An 18,921-nucleotide genomic window follows, 5' to 3' on the forward strand; every position below is an offset into this window, starting at 1 on the left:
CCATGAGAACCTGAATTCATACCGATTATTGATAGCGCTCATGTTGCCCAATGTAGATTTTCAATATTAAGTTTCAGTGCGGCACGGGGACTGCAATATCTGCTCAAAATTAATTGATTGAGCAATGCAATGATTTGTTTCATAGCTTTTTCTTCAATAGATCGTATTTAAGTAAGAAACCAACTAGAAACTATGATTAGATATAAAAGTTGACCTGAAGCAACTGACTGTTCGTTTTCTGCTTCTTAGGTGATGCAACACTTTTAATACTAAATGTTTTAAAAGTATTTATACATCCTCGGCATTCAAACATTTTGGTTTGAGTGTTCATGGTTGATGTATATTCGACAAAAAAAACATACTATTTATAAAACGTTCTGTAGTTGACTAGCATATATAAATATTTTTTTATATTTAATAAAAATAGGAAGAAAATATTTATAAACCAGTTATCGAAATGTTAATACAGTTGAATTAAATAAACACGTACAAATCTATTAATATACATTTTTATTCCATTATGATCTAACAATAATGATTTCATGTCTAAATATAGTTGTATATTGTTTATAAATTGTATACATCTGATATATACAGAACTATACAAAATTTCAATTGATGGTGCAATACAAAATGTACACAATAAGAGTATTGCTATATGTTAAAATTTTCACATGAACATTATCTCATGATCACATTTGTACTAATCTCACCAAAACAAATTAAAAAATTAATTACTGTATTGATGATGTATAATGATTTCTTCGAAACTTGACATATAGGATGTATAAGCGCATAACAGTTTTAAGTTATTCGTAACAGGCATTTCTATTACTTTTTAAGCTATTTACAGTTTTGTGTTTATTTAAAATATCATATTGCAAGGGAATGAAGTAATTACTGTAGTAAGCTATAGCCTAATAGGAGTTTGTCCTTTTTTCCCTTTTTTAAACGCTTTTTTTTTTTATTTTAATAACATATTTTAAATACATTTATTATTTATGTATTATATACATGTATATGTGGAATCGGATTGAATTTGCTAAATTTATTTTTGAGACATTTTTTTGAATATAACATTTTAGCCTCCATTATGTCTTGGTGGCCTTGCTGGAATATGCATTTCTGTCTTCATTGTTGGAGGACGCTCGTGTTCAATTTTGGGTTTCATCACCGCCGATTGAGCGCATCTCACTGGAACTTTTGATTCTGCAATTATATCAGTATTACCAAGTTGCATTTCTTTTGATGCAACGAAATACTCAGTTTGGTTGCTACCATCTGTAGAGATGCACGGGTGTAATTTAAGCTGACGGAGGCGACGTTCTGGTCTATGAGTATTATCCGTCATACTATCATCATACCCCATTAATCTGAACATTGGCTTGACATTTTCAATTGCTCCCTGGACGAGTTTGTTATGTGTTACCAAGAGGTCCTTTAATTTTTGGAGTGGCAAATTGAAATCTCCTCCAATCAGAACTTCTACACCATGTGTCCATGCCAGGTATTGCGCCAACCATAAATAACTTGTAGCTTGTTGTTCTAGTTCCTCGGATTCTGCTTTTGTGAGGCTGTGATGCCAGCTGATGCAGTGGAACTGCTTGACGACATGCTGAGTTGGTTGAGGTGATAATATGTTCATTAATGGGAAAATCATTTGGCCTAATTGTACACCAGGTACCTTCAATGTTGGTATTAAATCAAACCAATTTTGCATTTCTGGCTCTAATCGTTTGGAGTCGTACAGAAGGACAGTCTCCGAACTGAAAGCCAAATTTACTGGGCGGTAATCGTTGAGTGCGAATGAAGTCATATCTGGATTGTTACCTGGTAGAAACACCATATCGGGTTCATTCTGCCAGATTACATCATTCAAATAAGATTTTTGTTCAGATTGACACTGCTCTCCATTTCTACCAAACAGTTTCATGCTTATAATGTTGAGTCTGTCTGTATATTTCCCCATTTTACCTTTAAATACAATGAGTTTTTCATAAATATTATTCATTCATTCACAATCTCTATACATAGAATGGAACAATAAAACGAGATAATGATATTGTCAACTCTATTGAAACCCCAAAGAATATTGTCTCATATTCAGGTGGTACCTAACACTACAGGGAGATAACTTTGTAAAATCAGCTAACCGTTTTAATTACGTTGTGTCTGAAGTCAATATTAAGCTTCTCAATGATTAAAATAAGTGTATGTCAAACTGCTATATAACCAGTGTCTTTTTTTCTGACAAAACGGTTGGTTAAAATTTTTTGAAATTTGTATATTTTTGTCAAAGGGTCAAAGTAAATACTTTGTTAAAATTTTATGAAAATTAAACGAGTCAAATTAATTTTAGTGAAAGTGTTGGGTACCACCTTAAGCATTGGTAAATTCATCAAAGCAGTCAGTACTGCAGGGATGTTTAGATTGCTATAATGCTTGTAAGCGCATTTCTTTTTCTTTATGAAGATTATGTTACAATCCTTTGCTATGTTGGATTTTTTTGGCAAGGGGGGGATTTTTATACAAATATATCATGCTTATAAGGGGTATTTGCCAAAAATACCGGTTGAGAGGTTCAAATTTCCAGAGCCGATAGGCGAGGGAAATTTGATTACCTCGAAACCGGTATTTTTGGCAAATACCCCTTGTAAGCATGATATAATTGTTTAATTCCACCGAATGTTCCACCCCAGTAAGTTTATTATAATCAGGTATCATATGTAAGTTCTATTTGAATGTTTCATTTTTGTAAACACTGCCGCTGTGCTATTTGCGCAGTCAAATTGCAGTGACCGTATAATGGTCTATAATCATTTCTTATCATTTTTTTTTATGTAAAGTCACTAGCTGACCTTTTTGTGATAATTTGCTGATTCTCGGCGGACTACTACACTTAGTTCATCAGTTTGACTGAAGCGTAATACAAGTGGATTCCAGTTTTATGTGACCAGTTGATAGTTCATTTCCATTGAATTTTATTTATGACGTCATTAAAAGTACAGGTTCGCGGAATTTTAACGTCATTCAATAATGATGCTTTTTATTCTTAATATTTCATCTGGAACCGTATATTTAAAATGACCATGAATTTGTCATCTTAGAATAGAAATAATTAATTGAGTTATTTTTAGACATGGTTTTCCCCATCTGCCATGGTATTTGCTAGGGTATTCCCCATCTGCCATGGTATTTGCTAGCAAATTCCCCGGCACATGGAATTCCCTAATGACAAATACCCCGGCAGAGAAAAGAAAATATCAAAACATAGAAATTGGTTAAAAATACCATGTCTCTCATCCAATCAAAATACAGCATTATTACATAAGGTGGAATTATATGTAAAATACACATTGTAAAAAATATTTTAACGTAAGTTTATGGCAGAATTTGTTGATCGTCATTCTTGTGTAAACGCCGCGTTAATACCCTTATATATCACACAGCAGAAATCTTATTGTGAATGCTATCATTCCATTAAAAGCAAGAAGAATGATAATTGAAGAATTGATATGTCCATAAACTCGCACATAAACGATTATATCAAACAGATTTTCAGAAAATGAAATACAATTCTATAAATAGATTTGTGAGTCGATTATGTAACACTACGAATCGAAAATAGATAATGTGTTGTATGATAAAAAGGAATTTGTTAACAATAAAGGTAGAGTAGCTTTGTTTCAAATAGATGTTTATATGTTGGTAGACATGGTAGAAGAATACTATATTTTTCAAAATTTCTTGACCCTTTTCATTGACGTTCCACATTTAGGATATATATAACTTACCTTATAGTTACGTTAAATTATTTTTCAATTTATTTATTTGAAGTTTGACCCGTTTTGAAGTTCTGCTTGTGGAATGAAAATAAGATTTCTTGAAATAAATTAAGAAAATTTGAAATCAAAATTGATCGCGGACTGATTACGATATTGTCTTTTGAGTTCAAAATATACCACAGGGTGTTTGCTACAAACTCGAGGCTACAAAATCTATATATTCATAATAAAACGTCAATATTGTTCTATTTGGTGAATTTTAATGCATTGAATTTTCTCGTTTTATTGTTGCATATAAGTATATATCAGTAAACTTTTTATGATATTCTGAATGGAGAATGTATCCAAAGAAAGGGAATAAATAGACCACGATTAAGTTATGATCATAATGACGCATAACTCCCTAATAAAATAGGTATTTTAAGACAAAATTATTCGGGCACTGTTTAATTCCTTAATTTTATAATGGAATTACTTTTATCATTTTAAAATATTAAATATATTGTACTTTTGAATAAAAATAATTCATATTGTATTAAGCATATTTTGAAAATGACATATAATTATTTACTAACTCCTCAGTCAATCCTCGTTTTGTTGAAAAAGCTACAAATTTTGTTGCGAAATCTACGATGAGGTATAATAAAGAAATATTGAATTACTTATTTTCAATAATATGATAGAACAGGGATACTAACAACGTAGGTCCAACTTCTGATCCTCAACAATTTAAAAGAAGTGTCAAAACTCAAATACTAATATTTGTTTAAGTAAAACCCTCGTGTGCATTATGATTTCAGTCAATGTTCCAATTATCATCCAGTTTGATTGATTGTACACCCATAGTCAAACGTGAAATTGTTCGCGACACCCGACCTTCCTCTATCAATAACAGGCTGCTGCCACCGCTGATTTTTCAACAGAAAATGTATTTATACTTTATTAATTTCATAAAGTATTGTTCTTATTTATGTTTATTATACATGTTTTCTAATTGATACTAGCGATATTTTTGAAAATGTTTTATGAATTGCCTGGTTACTTTATCAGTAAATAAACCTACGGTTATTTGACAAGATTTCAGCTTCAGAAAAAGCTCCAGATAAATCAGAGCCATTTCCTATATTTACAACATTATACACAGTAGCAGGGGTATAGCAAGATTTTAAAAGTTATATGATATGCCTAATAAAATAATTAAATCAATCTAAAACACTATATGATATGAGAGTATATTAGTGTATGAGGCTGTACAATGACACATCAAGTTGATCACATCCACGTCTGGAAGATAATTGTCTCATGGGAAATCAAAGCGTACCAAGTCTGTTTCACTAGTCTTTTCATCGTCTATTAAACCGGTTTAAGGAAGTATACGCTTGTCATGTTTTGGGATTTTTGTCAGATTTTCGGAAGCCTCTGGATTTATTCATTTGAATGCCTTGAAAACATTGCCCGTTGACTCCCATTTTTCTTTTTTTAAATCTTTTGCATGTATAATGATAAGCCATCAGCAAAAGTCTTATAACATTTATATTATTTTTTAATTGTTTTTTTAGAACTTAAACTTGTCAAAGATAAAGCTATAAAGAGTCAAGAGAGAAAATTTTCCCGCCAGAAATTCAATGGCTTATATGTATTTTTATTTCGTTTGAAATAGGGTTTTTCCCGTTTGCTATTTGTAGTTAATATTTACAGATGGGAACTAGTATAACTAGTTCGGATACTGGTTTTGTAACAGTATGTGCTATTTATAAGTTTGATATTAGGTGCAGGAGGCACGAGGAAAGTTTTGGCGGTTTTTATGGGTGGGGTTTAAAGGTACTATATAAAGTTTGGGATTTAAATGTATTAGTATCGAAGGTGCTCGCAGTTACGTCGGATTGAAGTTGGTCACATAGGTATATGTGCAGTTGCTGCTATGTTTATTGTACGTACAGGCGTTGGAGGCATTAGCCGGGGGAAAAGAAACGATGCGAAAGAGGAACAATGTTATATGTCATGTGTTTATATAATGTTTCGATTGAAGAAATATGTGCAATTCAGTAAAATAAAATATTGTATCGCAAGAGAAAATAAGATGTTACTGCGAGCAACTAATCCTATATCTGTGTTTGTCTTGTTTATAGCTTAATGAATTAGAAATTTAATGCTTTAAATTCGGACGAGCAGGGCGAGGGAGAATTTAAATCTCGAAAACTATCACATTGACCAATATATATTTGTTGCTCTTTCTATTACGTTATTAATTCCCTATCAATATAAAATAGTGTTTTGAAAAGTTAATTATTTTGAAACTGACAAGCCAACTCCCTTACGAAATAAGATTGTTCTGTAGCTAAAGTTTTGTATTTTTCACTAGAAGCACTTGCATTGTGTGCAATCTGTTTGAATACAAATACAATATATGTAAGATATGGATAAAGAAGTAATGAATAAGACGAAAGTATAATCCTTACCTGTTCTTGGATGTCAGCTTATTGAATGCAGCGATGTCTATAAAAATTTTCTACGCCGCAAATGGTTTAAACCAAAATCTCAGAAAACTTCCAACTATAAATAGCGTGTACTAGTATTCTAATAATACGAAGCGGATTTTACGTTTCCTTAAATAGCTCGAGATGATATACAATGTTCTACAAACTTAACAGGAATGAAAGAAACATACTTATATCATTAGCAGATCACAGACAAATCTTAAATCTGAAACTGATTTCGCTATTTTCTTGGCAATTGAAAATAAAATAAAGACACATTGCAATCTTTAACAACAAAAACACTAAAGACCGATAACGAAGTAAATATAATGTGTATACATAGTTGCTTAAATAAAGTTCAACGTATCAATCGTCTAAAATCTCTTAGATTAGGATATCGATCATATCTGGATCCGTCTCCAATATTTTTAGTTTCGAGCAATTCTTTAAACAAATATAAAAAAGGTATAATCTTAACTGATATCTGTTACTTTACATTTTTTTTTCGTTTGAATTAAAAAAAAATATTGAACATGTGGCGTTATGTTTGAAAACAGTAAGGAATTAATGAAGTTACTATAATTAAGTAATAAATCTGTTCTATAATCTCCACTTATTAAAATGGTTGTTAGAATACTGCAACCCAATATAACGTCTTTACAATCACCTGTTTAATTATGGCAACAGTGACAACCGAGAGTACATTTGAGGAACAAGGTTTAGATTTCAAGGATCAATGTTAAAAATAATATGCACAAAAGGGAAGAAATTGTTTTTTTCCGGAATTCTCTCATCATTCTGATTTAGCCTCATTGTTGTGTTCATCTGAGAGAAAGACCGCTTCTTGCAAAATAAAGTATAGAAAAGGTGCATAACATACCACATACAAACGACAAACAACAAAGCAATAACTATATGCATAACATGAGTGAACACACTGGCACACAAAACATGAGTGAATATAAAGGTATTTTATTGTTCAAAAAAGACTTGCACAACAATAGCTCAGAAGACAAGCAAAATTATGGTAATGTCATAAAGTAAATCAGGATGATGTTCAATTAAACTGATTATATCAATGCAAAACTTTATGATTACCAGGATTGATTTCCATATTAGACAGGAAAACTTTCATTAAGGATGATACAATGTATGTGTATTTCGCAAACTTACAAACGTTCTATTTTGGTACATTTTTAGGGGCTTCTTTTTGTCATGGTATTTTTGTTTTGTATTGAATTTCTGTTTGTATGATTTTACTATTCGCTTATTCCTCTTTGTATATCTTCCCTCTTCCTATTGGTTTTCTGCTCCTGTTTACCTTGACTTCTCAGTTGTATTGTTTGTGTATTTTCCTCCAGATAGTGATTTTTATATCCCTTTATACACTGTTAGATCGATTTAAATTAGTTGTTATTTATTTCATTCATAATATAAAATTGAGGATGGAAATGGAAAATATGTCACAGATCAGACAACAACCGATTGGTGTACAAAATATCCAATCATTATATACAAATCCCGCAAGAAAATTTTACAAATAATACATTTTATAACATCATACAAGAGAACCTTTGATTAGAACCTGGGTTGTCATAAAAACATATATCAGGAGAAAAGACTTTTCGTTTGAATTTCTTTTGATATTATTTATGAAGTCATGCACGTGTAATAGGTATTAAGGTCATGAGTATATATTTTTATTCAGCTTTTAAAAAAGTCAAAAGTGAAAGTAGAATTTACAATTTTAGAAGAACTATTCACTAATTATAACTTTATGTGAACATCGTGCTAGCCTTAAACTATTAAATATGATCAAAGAGTAGAATATATGAATTGATTTTATTATTCATAACACACAATCCTTGAGAGACACTGACAGAAGAAAATAAAAAATGGGAGGGTTGAGATCTCATAAACATGTTTAACCCCGCCGCAGTTTTGCGCCTGTCTCAAGTCAGGAGCCTCTGACCTTTATTAGTCTTGTATATTTTTTAGTTTTAATTTCTTGTGTACAATTTGGAGTTAATAATTTTAGTATGGCATTCATTATCACAGAACTAGTATATATTTGTTTAGGGACCCGCTGAAGGACGCCTCCGGGTGCGGGAACTTCTCGCTTCATAGACGACATGTAGGTGATCTTCTGCTGTTGTTTATTCTATGGTCGGGTTGTTGTCTCTTTGACACATTCCCCATTTCCATTCATAATTTTATTACTCGTATCGAATGAAATACAATGTGCATTTTCCACGAAAAAATAAAGAGAGCGTATAATGTTATGCAGTGTTTATATAGACACTTATTCCTTTAAATATACATCGTCATCAGTAAAATATCCACAAAGTCATTTTGATTAAGTTTGATCAACCGCATACTGAGGAGTACAACTTGTCAAATCAAAAATCAACAACCGACTCAAAAAAACGATGGACGCACAAACAAAAGAAAACAACCTCGAAATGTATAGGATCCAACTAGCTGACTAAGTATCATACATAAATGATTTCCAAAAAAAAAACGATTATTTTTATAGTTTTCTGAACTCATTTGACTTAAATCATGTACAAAATGTATAAGCATGTTTGTTTATTATTTGGTAATTTTTACATTTTGTCATATAGTTTTGTCCAGATATTACCCTGTTTGTCTCTTCCTCATTTTAGAAGCAAATACTGTTGAAGATATAAAAGAGTCGTAACACGGGGCAACATTAAAATTTCAATTTATGATAACATTTCAAAACAATTGTGTGTGTTTTTGTTGGGTTTGTTTACTTGCTGTTGGTACAGTTAATTTAGATTTATAATAGTTATGTTCTCACGTTTCATCTATATGGTATCAAATGCTACAAGCGTCCCCCAACTACAGTTTTTGTTGTTATCTGTATTGAGTTCCTCTTTCGGTGACAATCGTGTCCATTGATTATTTATTTTACGGGATTTAAAAAAAAAAATTGAATAAAATTAATTGTTCAACAATATATCCTATGTGTCTCAAAACTCACATTACTACTTAGCTTCGAGCATGAAGGGTGTACATGATCGACAATAACATTATAATGTAAAGATTTTTCAAGTCATTTGTCAATCAAATGATTGCATCAATACAGCTTTTTATGTTGGGTTCGTTTTGCTTCTTCTCTTCTTTGCTACCCAATTTGATCAATAATTAAATTATGGTATATTAACATAAACTTTATTTATAAAAATTAAACTAAATACATATAAAACATATCTGTCCGAAGGAAGACAATACAATGTACACATAATTCCACATAAGGCTTGCATAAATCATTTTGTAAAACGAAGTAAATAATGTTTTATGTATCAATATTACACAGTGGATTCAGAAACTCCCTAATAAAAGAAGAGTATGTATATGTCTGCAAATATTAGTCTTCAACAAGTCATATAATGCTTTAAAGTGTAAACACAATATCATCGTTTCCAATCCATTTGAATCATAATAAATCAATCACAATATTAACATGTAAAATATCAAAATAATATAGTAAAACAGTCTTTATTTACAGAGTAATTACTACTTAATAAACCTATAAATTTCATAATTTTTTTTCTCGGATTTGTTACCTTTATTTATTTTTCTATTTTTGAAGGATAAAATAAACATATATACTAATAAAATGAAACCAGATAAAGGCGAAAGACAACCTTTACGAATAATACTTAGAATCTATATACAGGTAATTTAATAAACAAAATAAAAGGAAAAGATTTTAACCACCGTTGTGTCTTGGTGGCCTTGCTGGAATACACATCTGTGTCTTCGTTGGCAATGGACAGAAATTCTGTACAGCTGGCCTGTTCATCGTCAGAGTGGTGCATCTTCCTGGAAGTGTTGACGCTGTCATCATTTCGGTCTTACATAGATTCATTTCTTTTGATGCGACAAAGTAGTTGGTGTCCCCGTTAATCCCTGCCACCGACTTACACTTGTGGAGTTTAAGTTGTCGGAGTGCACATCCTGGTTCTTGTATATATTCTGTCATTTCATCCATATATCCATGTTTCCTGAAAAATGGTTTAATATCTTCGACGCCCTTTTGAATGAGGGTATTGTGTTCATCTAGAAGCTCTTGTATCTTCTTAATTGGCAAATTAAAGTCGCCTCCAATCAAGATCTCTACTTTAGAAGTCCATCCAAGATATTGTGCAAGCCATAGATACCGAGACGCAAACTGATAGAGTTCCTGTGATGTTGTTTGAGTAAGCTCCCAATGCCAGCTGATGCAATGAAATTTCTTGACCGTATGTTGAGTGGGTTTTGGAGCCAAGACTTCGAACAAAGGATACATTAACTTGCCTTGTTGTATGCCAGGAACTACCATAGATGGCACCATATCGTACCAATCTGGTGTACTCAATTTCAATCTCTTCGTATCGTACAAAAGTACAGTTTCGTGGTTATGATGGACTTGTGTTTGGCGATAATCATTTAGTTCTGAGGACGACATATCAGGATCGTCTCCGGGCAGAAATAATAAGTCGGGTTCATTGTCTCCGATTACATCTTTTAAATAAGACTTTCGATAGTCCTGATATTGCCGTCTTTTTCTTCCAGAAGCATTCATGCTAACGATTGTAAGTCTGTCTATATCTCTTCCCATATTTGATTTTCTGTAAGTATAGTTTAAATACTATTTGAGTAACTGATATCAGTAGTTCTGAATGCAAAGAACGGTGAAAATATAATTTGAAAAATGATCATGTCTATTAACTCGTCCATAAACTGATTGAACTTATTTTCAGAAAATGTACACTACCCTAAAAATAAATCCGCGATCGATTACATAATTTTACACACAAAATAATGATTAAACTTGTTGTACATTTAATGTGGATGTATATACACAAAGATAGTCGGTTTGGTTTGTATCCTTTTTTTTTGTGTAAATTTTTAACAATAGTTTTACTTTCCGCACCCGGGTTCTTTTTTCTTTTAGTATTCATTCGATTTCTGCTGGTTTCGTCTTTTATCTTTATTTTTGTCTGTTTACTCTTGTTAATGAAAAAATGAGATTTGAATATTAGTTAACTGTACGAATATGTGTTGGTTTAGTGTTTACACATGAGACATGAAATGAGATAATAACAATTAACTTCTTACTTTTTTCTGACCTTCTTTATATTGTAGTTGTTTAAATTCCTTTATTTGAATTGAAAATAACGCTATTTCTGAAAAAAAATCTTTATTTTACAAACATAAATATATTTTTTATTTTCTTGCAGTCCATTTTTTATGGATTTCTTTTTTGTGAACTCATGATTTAACTTTTACTTTCACAATCATCAAAACGATTTTTGAAAACTACTGTCATAAATGCACATATTTCATATATTAGTAAGTAAATACGACGTATTTAGCTCAGACAGTAAAGATACTGTTTGTGTAAAATTTAAAACACTAACCTGTATAGTTCTGTCGTCGAATGCACAACTGCAATACTTAATAACATGCGCAGTTAATAAAAATGAATCTCTGAAAACTTTCAGATGAATTTAGTATTCGATCATGAGCCTGAAATAGATTTGGGATTTTCCACATGTATAAAAATAGCTTTTGATTTGATAAAATTCAAAACCTCAGAGTTCAAAACATCAATATACCAAATCATTTACGATGTGATGATAATTTATAGATATGTGGATTTCTTATGAGAATTACAGTCAATTAGCGCTTGAACTGTTTCGAAAGATGAACATGCAATTAGTTTTCAACTATTTTAAGCTTTGACCTTTCCTTATGAAAATAAATCTAGACAATCACTTTCAAAGCATGAGCTAATAACGTGGTGTTATCATTTTTTGTACGAACTGATCGATATTATTATTGATACTTTGGTTGGGTTAACATGCAATAACGTTAAAATAAATAGTAAAGATTTGTCAAAAAATCCAAAATTTAATATTAAAAGAAAAATGTTTTTTATCAAACGTGTTAAAAATAAAGCCAACAGTTGTAGACCACTGTTCGAAATTCATAACTCGATTGCGAAAAAGAAACATAAATCAAGTTACAAACTAAAACCTAGGGAAACACACCAAATACAGAACGTTTTAGTGTATTTACTTTTCACCATTTTTATTGTGAAGTGGAGTTAGATTTTGAAATTGAATGCATACAATGTATCTTTATCAGTGTCCGTGTTGCATTTGTATAAACGTTTACACTTGTTTGGAAGTTAAACACATCAAAACTACCTTCCCTAGTTTTGAATGTAAATCGTGAAAATGTAAGCATACCATTTAGGTTATAGAGGACTTCATGTATTTAAACATACTGTCTTTGTTATAATTCGTTCCAATTTTTTGACATATATGTATAATACGTGCATGCCTGACGGACTTTTCAATAAATAAATGAAAGTGAAAATAAAAGCTAAATCGAGAGTTAACTATGTTAACAAACAGAACATAAGTTGATATCATTTTGAATAGGATTTTTCCAACTGTAATTAAATTCAAAACAGCAAATATTTATATAAACATAATAGGAGGGATTGTGAATGGTTTTCATTTTATAAAAATATACTCTATCAACAAGCTTAATCTCTTTAATCTAGGTCTGAAGCTTGCATGTCTGAATCTGCCTATGTAGAAAATAATGGATTAAACCTGGTGTTAAAGCTAGCTAAACCTCTCACTTGTATGACAGTCGCATCAAATTCCTTTATATTGACAACAATGTGTGTACTAAACAAAAAGACAAAATTGTTAAAAATGTCATACATCAAACTATTAGTTACATAGTGTGTTAGTGACCTAAAACCAAAAATACGGTGTCAGTAAATTCCATATGGGGTGAGAGTGTATTAAGTCACTAGCACACTATGTAACGAATGTATCCTACCGACTATATTCATTTGTTGAATATTTAGAATAGAGCTGTCACATTTCCATTCAAACCATATCTTATTATTATTATATAAAAGTGTTCAAGTGATCAATTTTAAGAACCTTCTTCCATTGGTCTGCACACAAAATAATAATGTCAGCAATAACAATTTAAGATCAGTAACCGTTGTATACAAATATTGAACTGAATTTTCAATACATTTGAATAATAAAATATTGCACAAGTCGTAAGTCCACTACTAACTGTGTATTGAAATAAGCCCCCCCCCCCCTTTTTTTACCTACTAACCTAATATGGAATATACACGGTCTTCAAGCGGGCGCTTTTAACCAATCATATTCCTAGAAATATATAAGAGGTAAGATAAATGATAATACCGTCCACTATGCACCATACTCCCATTACAACATACACGTTTTCTTAAGGATTGTTTACCTTTTGAGGGTAAAATTACAAATCGAGTTCACACTGTCCAATTAAATTTCTTAGTCTTATATCGATTTGCTTTTCTACCACACGCGTTCATTATTATTATCATTAGTCTGTTCCTATTTATTCTCCATTTCTGCAAAATTATTGATTTAGTTTAGAATCATGTTGCTGTGTCATATTTCGTCTTACGATTGAAGATCTGTGCAGAATTAAATAATCTGTAAGTTATTTCGGAAAAGTTGAAACTGAATTAAATCGAATCAATTTTAATGCACAGACATATGAATGCTAAATGTGGTAGAGTTTCCGGGGTGTTTATCTGTAACTTTTAAGTAGTTTATTTTTATTTATTCTGACCAGCATCTATCCATGCAAACTACTCATGCTTTCCAATTTATTCGATATAATTCAACTCCGAGATACATTTTTTATATAAAAACACATTCGTGCAACCCAATCAGGAGTGGATTTTACATAGATAGATAAAATCGTATTATAAAAGAGCATTTTTGTTTTTTAATTTGAGGAATGCCGTTTTGTGATTCTTTGTTACATTTGTTTGTTTTTATAGTGATTTTAAAATGATAACAGAATGGTTACTGTTGCACCCCTATTTTTGACATTTTTACCTAATGTGTCTGTTTGTTTTGCTCCCGCATCGTCTCAATATAATGGAGTTGAATGCAACAGCCATTCAAGTCAGAGGTTTAGCTAGTTTTAAAACTAGATTAAATACATCTTTTTCTACATGGGAAAATGACTGTACCAAGTCCGAAATATGACAATGGTTATCCATTCGTTTGATGTGTTTGAGCTGTTGATTTTGTGATTTGATTTATAATGACTTTTCAATTTAAATTTTCCTTAGAATTCCGTATTTTTGAGATTGTACTTTTCTAGTGTAAATGAAATACCTTTTGAATTTACATGTTACATTTTTTTGAAGTAGATGATGCACAATAAAAGTAATCTGAGTTCTACAGTCTTTTTTAATTAAAAAAAGTATCATGTGTCTGAGCTTTTGATTTTGCCATTCGATTAGTGACTTTGCTTTTTGAATTTTTCTCGGTGTATTGCTTTATAGTTTTAGTTTCATTAATTATAATTATAGTCTATGTTTTAAAATCCACAGTTTTTTATTTAAGAATTTTGAAATGAAGAATAAGACGCGACAATTGGCACAAATGATAGTCGATTTCAAATTGAGATATTCGGAGTTATTTCTAGGTAAATCCAGAAAAGCTCAAATTTAACCGTGTTATTTTCATTCATATAATTTTGTTAATCAAGTTTTTTAAAAAATTCCTGTTGTATTAAAATTTTATGTTCTATCATAGACATGCTTATATATGGAATAAGTAAATTATATATATTTGATTAAGGAATCTGCATTTTGTAAATTTCTTATATACTTGTATTTCAACGACAGACAATTCCTTATGACACCTCTTAGAAAGGGTAATACCTGAAGTTCTCTGTAACAACACTGTGCCGACGACTTTTTAGAAAAGTTGCTGTTTCTTATCTTTTGTATAAAACAATAGAATGTGTAGATTTAACCTACTGAACTTTTATAAAGCGTATATTGATAATAATCACACTGCCTTTTCCGGGATCTTGATTTTACCTTTATCTTCAACGGGAAGCTGAATTTCAAAATATGAGATAAAAGTGATGATTTTTTCATTATTATTAATTATTGATTTTTAAATGATGACGTTCCCTTGTAAGCGTCTTATAGTGTTTATGTATTTTAACTTGTTCGATTTGCTCATGTGCGTAACAACATATTCGATTTGTAGCCTCTGACAAATCTCTGTATTACTGAAACATTATTTCAACAAGATTTTTGATCACTCAAACTAGTCAAAACATTTACTAAATGTTATCATCGGTACAAGGACACCATTTGTAAACAAATAAAAACAAATCAACAAGAACATATCTTTTACGTCTAGGTATTTCACAGCAATATTCTATACAAGGCATTTACCTTACAAAAAGTAACCAAGCCTTAAAACAGACTTATTTAAAAGGGATATAGTTGCTACTTGTATACTGTTGTAATGTCCATAAAGGTAACATATTTTGGTATAACTATTGATTCATCCATAGGGTCGTTTCAACGGAAATAAACTCCTTTATTCTAGGACCAGTTATTGACATGATACAGGAGGGATTTTGCTTGATTTTTGCTTTAATTACGAAATAATCTTTCAGTCAGTTTAGTTGAAGTGTAGAACCGGCATGTCAGTAACTGCTTGTAATCATTTGTTTATTCATCTATCCTTAGTTTCCTTTGTACCCATAAATCATTTGTAAATTGTAGCTTTCAAATTTGTACATTAATTTCGATTTAAACAAAATCCAATTTAAACTCGAAAATGAAGTCTTATGTGACAATGCTCAGTCATGATTCTACTTCGTCAAAATTATCTCCCCATTACGCCAGTTCCTTTTCACATTGCACTATTACAATCCTTATATGCCAGTAATTTTTTTAAACGACAAATGTATCAACTAGCAAATGAGCATCAGTTAATATCTTGTCTGCATTGATTCAACTAAAAACTATTGTCTGATCGGTTGTCAGGTGGAAATTAAAAAAAATCTAATTAAATATTTCTTGAAAGGGCAGACTAGATCTTTTTAGTGGTTGAAGACTATAAACCCTAGTTATCACACACACAAAATTATAATTTTTCAAAGACATGCAATTTCATCATCCAACTTGGAAGACTGTCACCAAGTACTTATAGTAAAAAACATAGCTATTCGATCACACCTACTCTGATTTTTTGATTCATTAGGTATTTCATTTGACCAATATATTTTATCTTTTAGCATTGTGATTTTTTATGTTATAAAGTCAACCTGTAGCTTTGATATATAAAAATGATAGAATCTGAAGCTACACGATGTATGAAATATTCTTGCGTTGTACGATATCAAGACAAAATATTCAAAATATTCAACAACAAAAAACTCAGACACGCCCTAAGATAAAAAGGTGCACTCGATTTTCACTTTTCGATACATTTATTACCGTTTATGGGAATTTTTTCTTGAGTCACATAATGAAAGTACAGACACGAAAATTACTGAACTAATAGATTGATATCTTTTCCGTCCGTGGTAATTTTTAAACATTAATCGGAGGTTATGCCTTTTTACTACATCCAACTTGAAAGATATTTATGTCGTCGACTTGATATCTAATTGTTCTGCTTAGCTGTTTTAGATAGATTGAAAACTTATGCAAATGGTGTTTTAAAAAAATCCAATTCGTAATTAAGAAGAAAATTGTCATTTTATTTGTTTCTATTAACTTTTAAAACTTGTGTTTCTATAGTAAACATTACAGTAAGCATTTATCGCCTCTCTAACAAAGAGCTTCGAATCTTTTGTTCTATTTCAACCGGTTTTCCGACTGTGCTGTTTTCTATGAAACAACCATTGACAAATTTCATCATGTTGTGCTTTTGCATGTTCCTGTTTTTAATTTTTATCACAAAACAAGTATTGTAACATAAATGGAGTTGAACCTAGCTTGCACTAAGTTTTATTCTGTATGCATTTCTGTGCATGTGGTATTATCTTTGTCCTTAAGTTTCGTTGTTGATAGCTGTGTCATTGATAATCGTACCAAATCTTCGAATTTTTATATTGTGATGGACTTTTTCAACTGCATATACTTGTTTTTAAAATATTGATAAGGAATAATAATGAAATATGTTTTATTTACAATGTAAGATGCTACAAAATGATAGTTACAATGTTGTAACACATATATTTAAAGCTTTTGCTCTTTTGATTAAAATTTGAAATTACTAACAAAGATTAAATAAGCCACTTATAATTTAGAAATGAGTCAATTACTTCGTAACATATACAAGCTTTGTCTTTCTTTCCATAAGTTCAAAAAATACATCAAATCCTTTTTTACATGTAATTTACTTAATGTAGTAGCAAATACAAGTAGTGGATATGTTTTTAAAAGAGATTCATTTTCGAAAATTCATTTCATCACCAAAACGAAACTATAAAATCGATTATATAACCTTTAGTCTGAACATTTCTCTCCAGACTGGACAGGTACATACTATTCATTTATTTTGAAGATGAAACAATTATCGAATGTAGGACTTTGAACTTTTTTTATTGATTTGTATGTTGCATGCTGATTTTCTTCTCTTTTTTATTTCATACACTTATTTTGCATCAATGCTTACAAACTAATACTATGATGCTTATATTATTGCTATGAGTTATACAAAGGATATAAATAAGTGTATGTAAATAGCAGTGACTCATAACAATGATACCATATTTTCCGGTCATTAAACTATTATTTATGAACTGACTTTTTCAACAAAATTGCCGATTGCATGCTTGCATTTAAATGACCATATGCAATTAAAAAAAAAGGAATACGAATAAAAAGTTTGGCTTACCTCTACATTATGTGGTATTAATATAATTGATTTAAAGGGTTTATATAAGTACTTCAAAATAAATGTTTCACTTAGTTGACAGAGCGAATGATTTAATTGCGATAACATAAATAAATGATAGCTAACCGTCAAAATAATTTACAAAAAGGATAACACATAAAGCTGAAGATGTACATACAAATGTTTAATAAATATGTCAAACATAAAATCTGTTTACAAGGATATGGCACTTTGAAATGCTTTTTTCTAAATATAATAAAGAAATTAACGATATAAAATCAATAACAAAATGTGATTTTAAAACCATAAAACTGAATTTCACAGAGTAATATAATCATGTGCAATAATACAGTACAGGAGCACAAGTTATTAACTATCAAATTGACAATCAAATACACAATTCACACAAAGGTAGATATTTTTTATTGGAATGTTAATTAATACTCAAACTTTGTGCTTTACATCCTGAACAATTTTGAGAATTGAAATGTGATTTAGTGATATTGAAAACAAAACCTAAATATTAACAAATAAATCACACTTTTATCTATTGTAAAGATTACAATTTTCGCGTGTTGTTTGTTTTCTTGAAAAATTATTCACACAATTTATTATGATTTTTAAGAAAAATCAAAATTAGGAACTCGAAAAAAGAAAATAGAACTTCGCAGACAATGCAAGTATGTTTTTCATATTCAATAGGTTTGATTCAATACAAATAAACAACTTTCACAAATATATATACGAAATAGAAAAAATGAAGGATCCTTATTCAAAAACAAAAGGGTGAAAAAAATAAATAAAACTTGTTTATTTTTTTTATTTTTTTTTTTTGCGGGATGCCCCTATTTGTCAATACATTATATTAAAAAAAAACATGAAAAAAACTCCCAC

General features: G+C 30.4%; 2 protein-coding genes across 2 annotated transcripts; both read right to left on the reverse strand.

The window, feature by feature from the left end:
• Positions 1-549: 549 nt before the first annotated feature.
• On the reverse strand, positions 550-6,350 carry LOC134721509 (uncharacterized). The gene is made up of 2 exons (XM_063584584.1): positions 6,245-6,350; positions 550-1,974 (listed from the first exon to the last, which is right to left on the reverse strand). The coding sequence occupies exon 2, from the start codon at positions 1,967-1,969 to the stop codon at positions 1,082-1,084; it is 888 nt and encodes a 295-aa protein (XP_063440654.1). The 5' UTR covers positions 1,970-1,974; positions 6,245-6,350; the 3' UTR covers positions 550-1,081.
• A 3,094-nt stretch (positions 6,351-9,444) lies between these two features.
• LOC134721510 (uncharacterized) lies at positions 9,445-11,775 on the reverse strand. Its single transcript, XM_063584585.1, has 3 exons — positions 11,695-11,775; positions 11,393-11,460; positions 9,445-10,902 (listed from the first exon to the last, which is right to left on the reverse strand). Exon 3 carries the CDS (start codon positions 10,890-10,892, stop codon positions 10,002-10,004), a length of 891 nt encoding a protein of 296 aa, XP_063440655.1. The 5' UTR covers positions 10,893-10,902; positions 11,393-11,460; positions 11,695-11,775; the 3' UTR covers positions 9,445-10,001.
• Positions 11,776-18,921: the final 7,146 nt, after the last annotated feature.

Source organism: Mytilus trossulus, chromosome 6, assembly GCF_036588685.1.
Source record: "Mytilus trossulus isolate FHL-02 chromosome 6, PNRI_Mtr1.1.1.hap1, whole genome shotgun sequence".
In the NCBI taxonomy this organism is placed as follows: domain Eukaryota; kingdom Metazoa; phylum Mollusca; class Bivalvia; order Mytilida; family Mytilidae; genus Mytilus; species Mytilus trossulus.

What these genes read in the sequence shown, in the direction of transcription:
- LOC134721510 (XM_063584585.1), bottom strand. Translation starts at nt 10,892, where the DNA reads ATGGGAAGAGATATAGACAGACTTACAATCGTTAGCATGAATGCTTCT.
- LOC134721509 (XM_063584584.1), bottom strand. Translation starts at nt 1,969, where the DNA reads ATGGGGAAATATACAGACAGACTCAACATTATAAGCATGAAACTGTTT.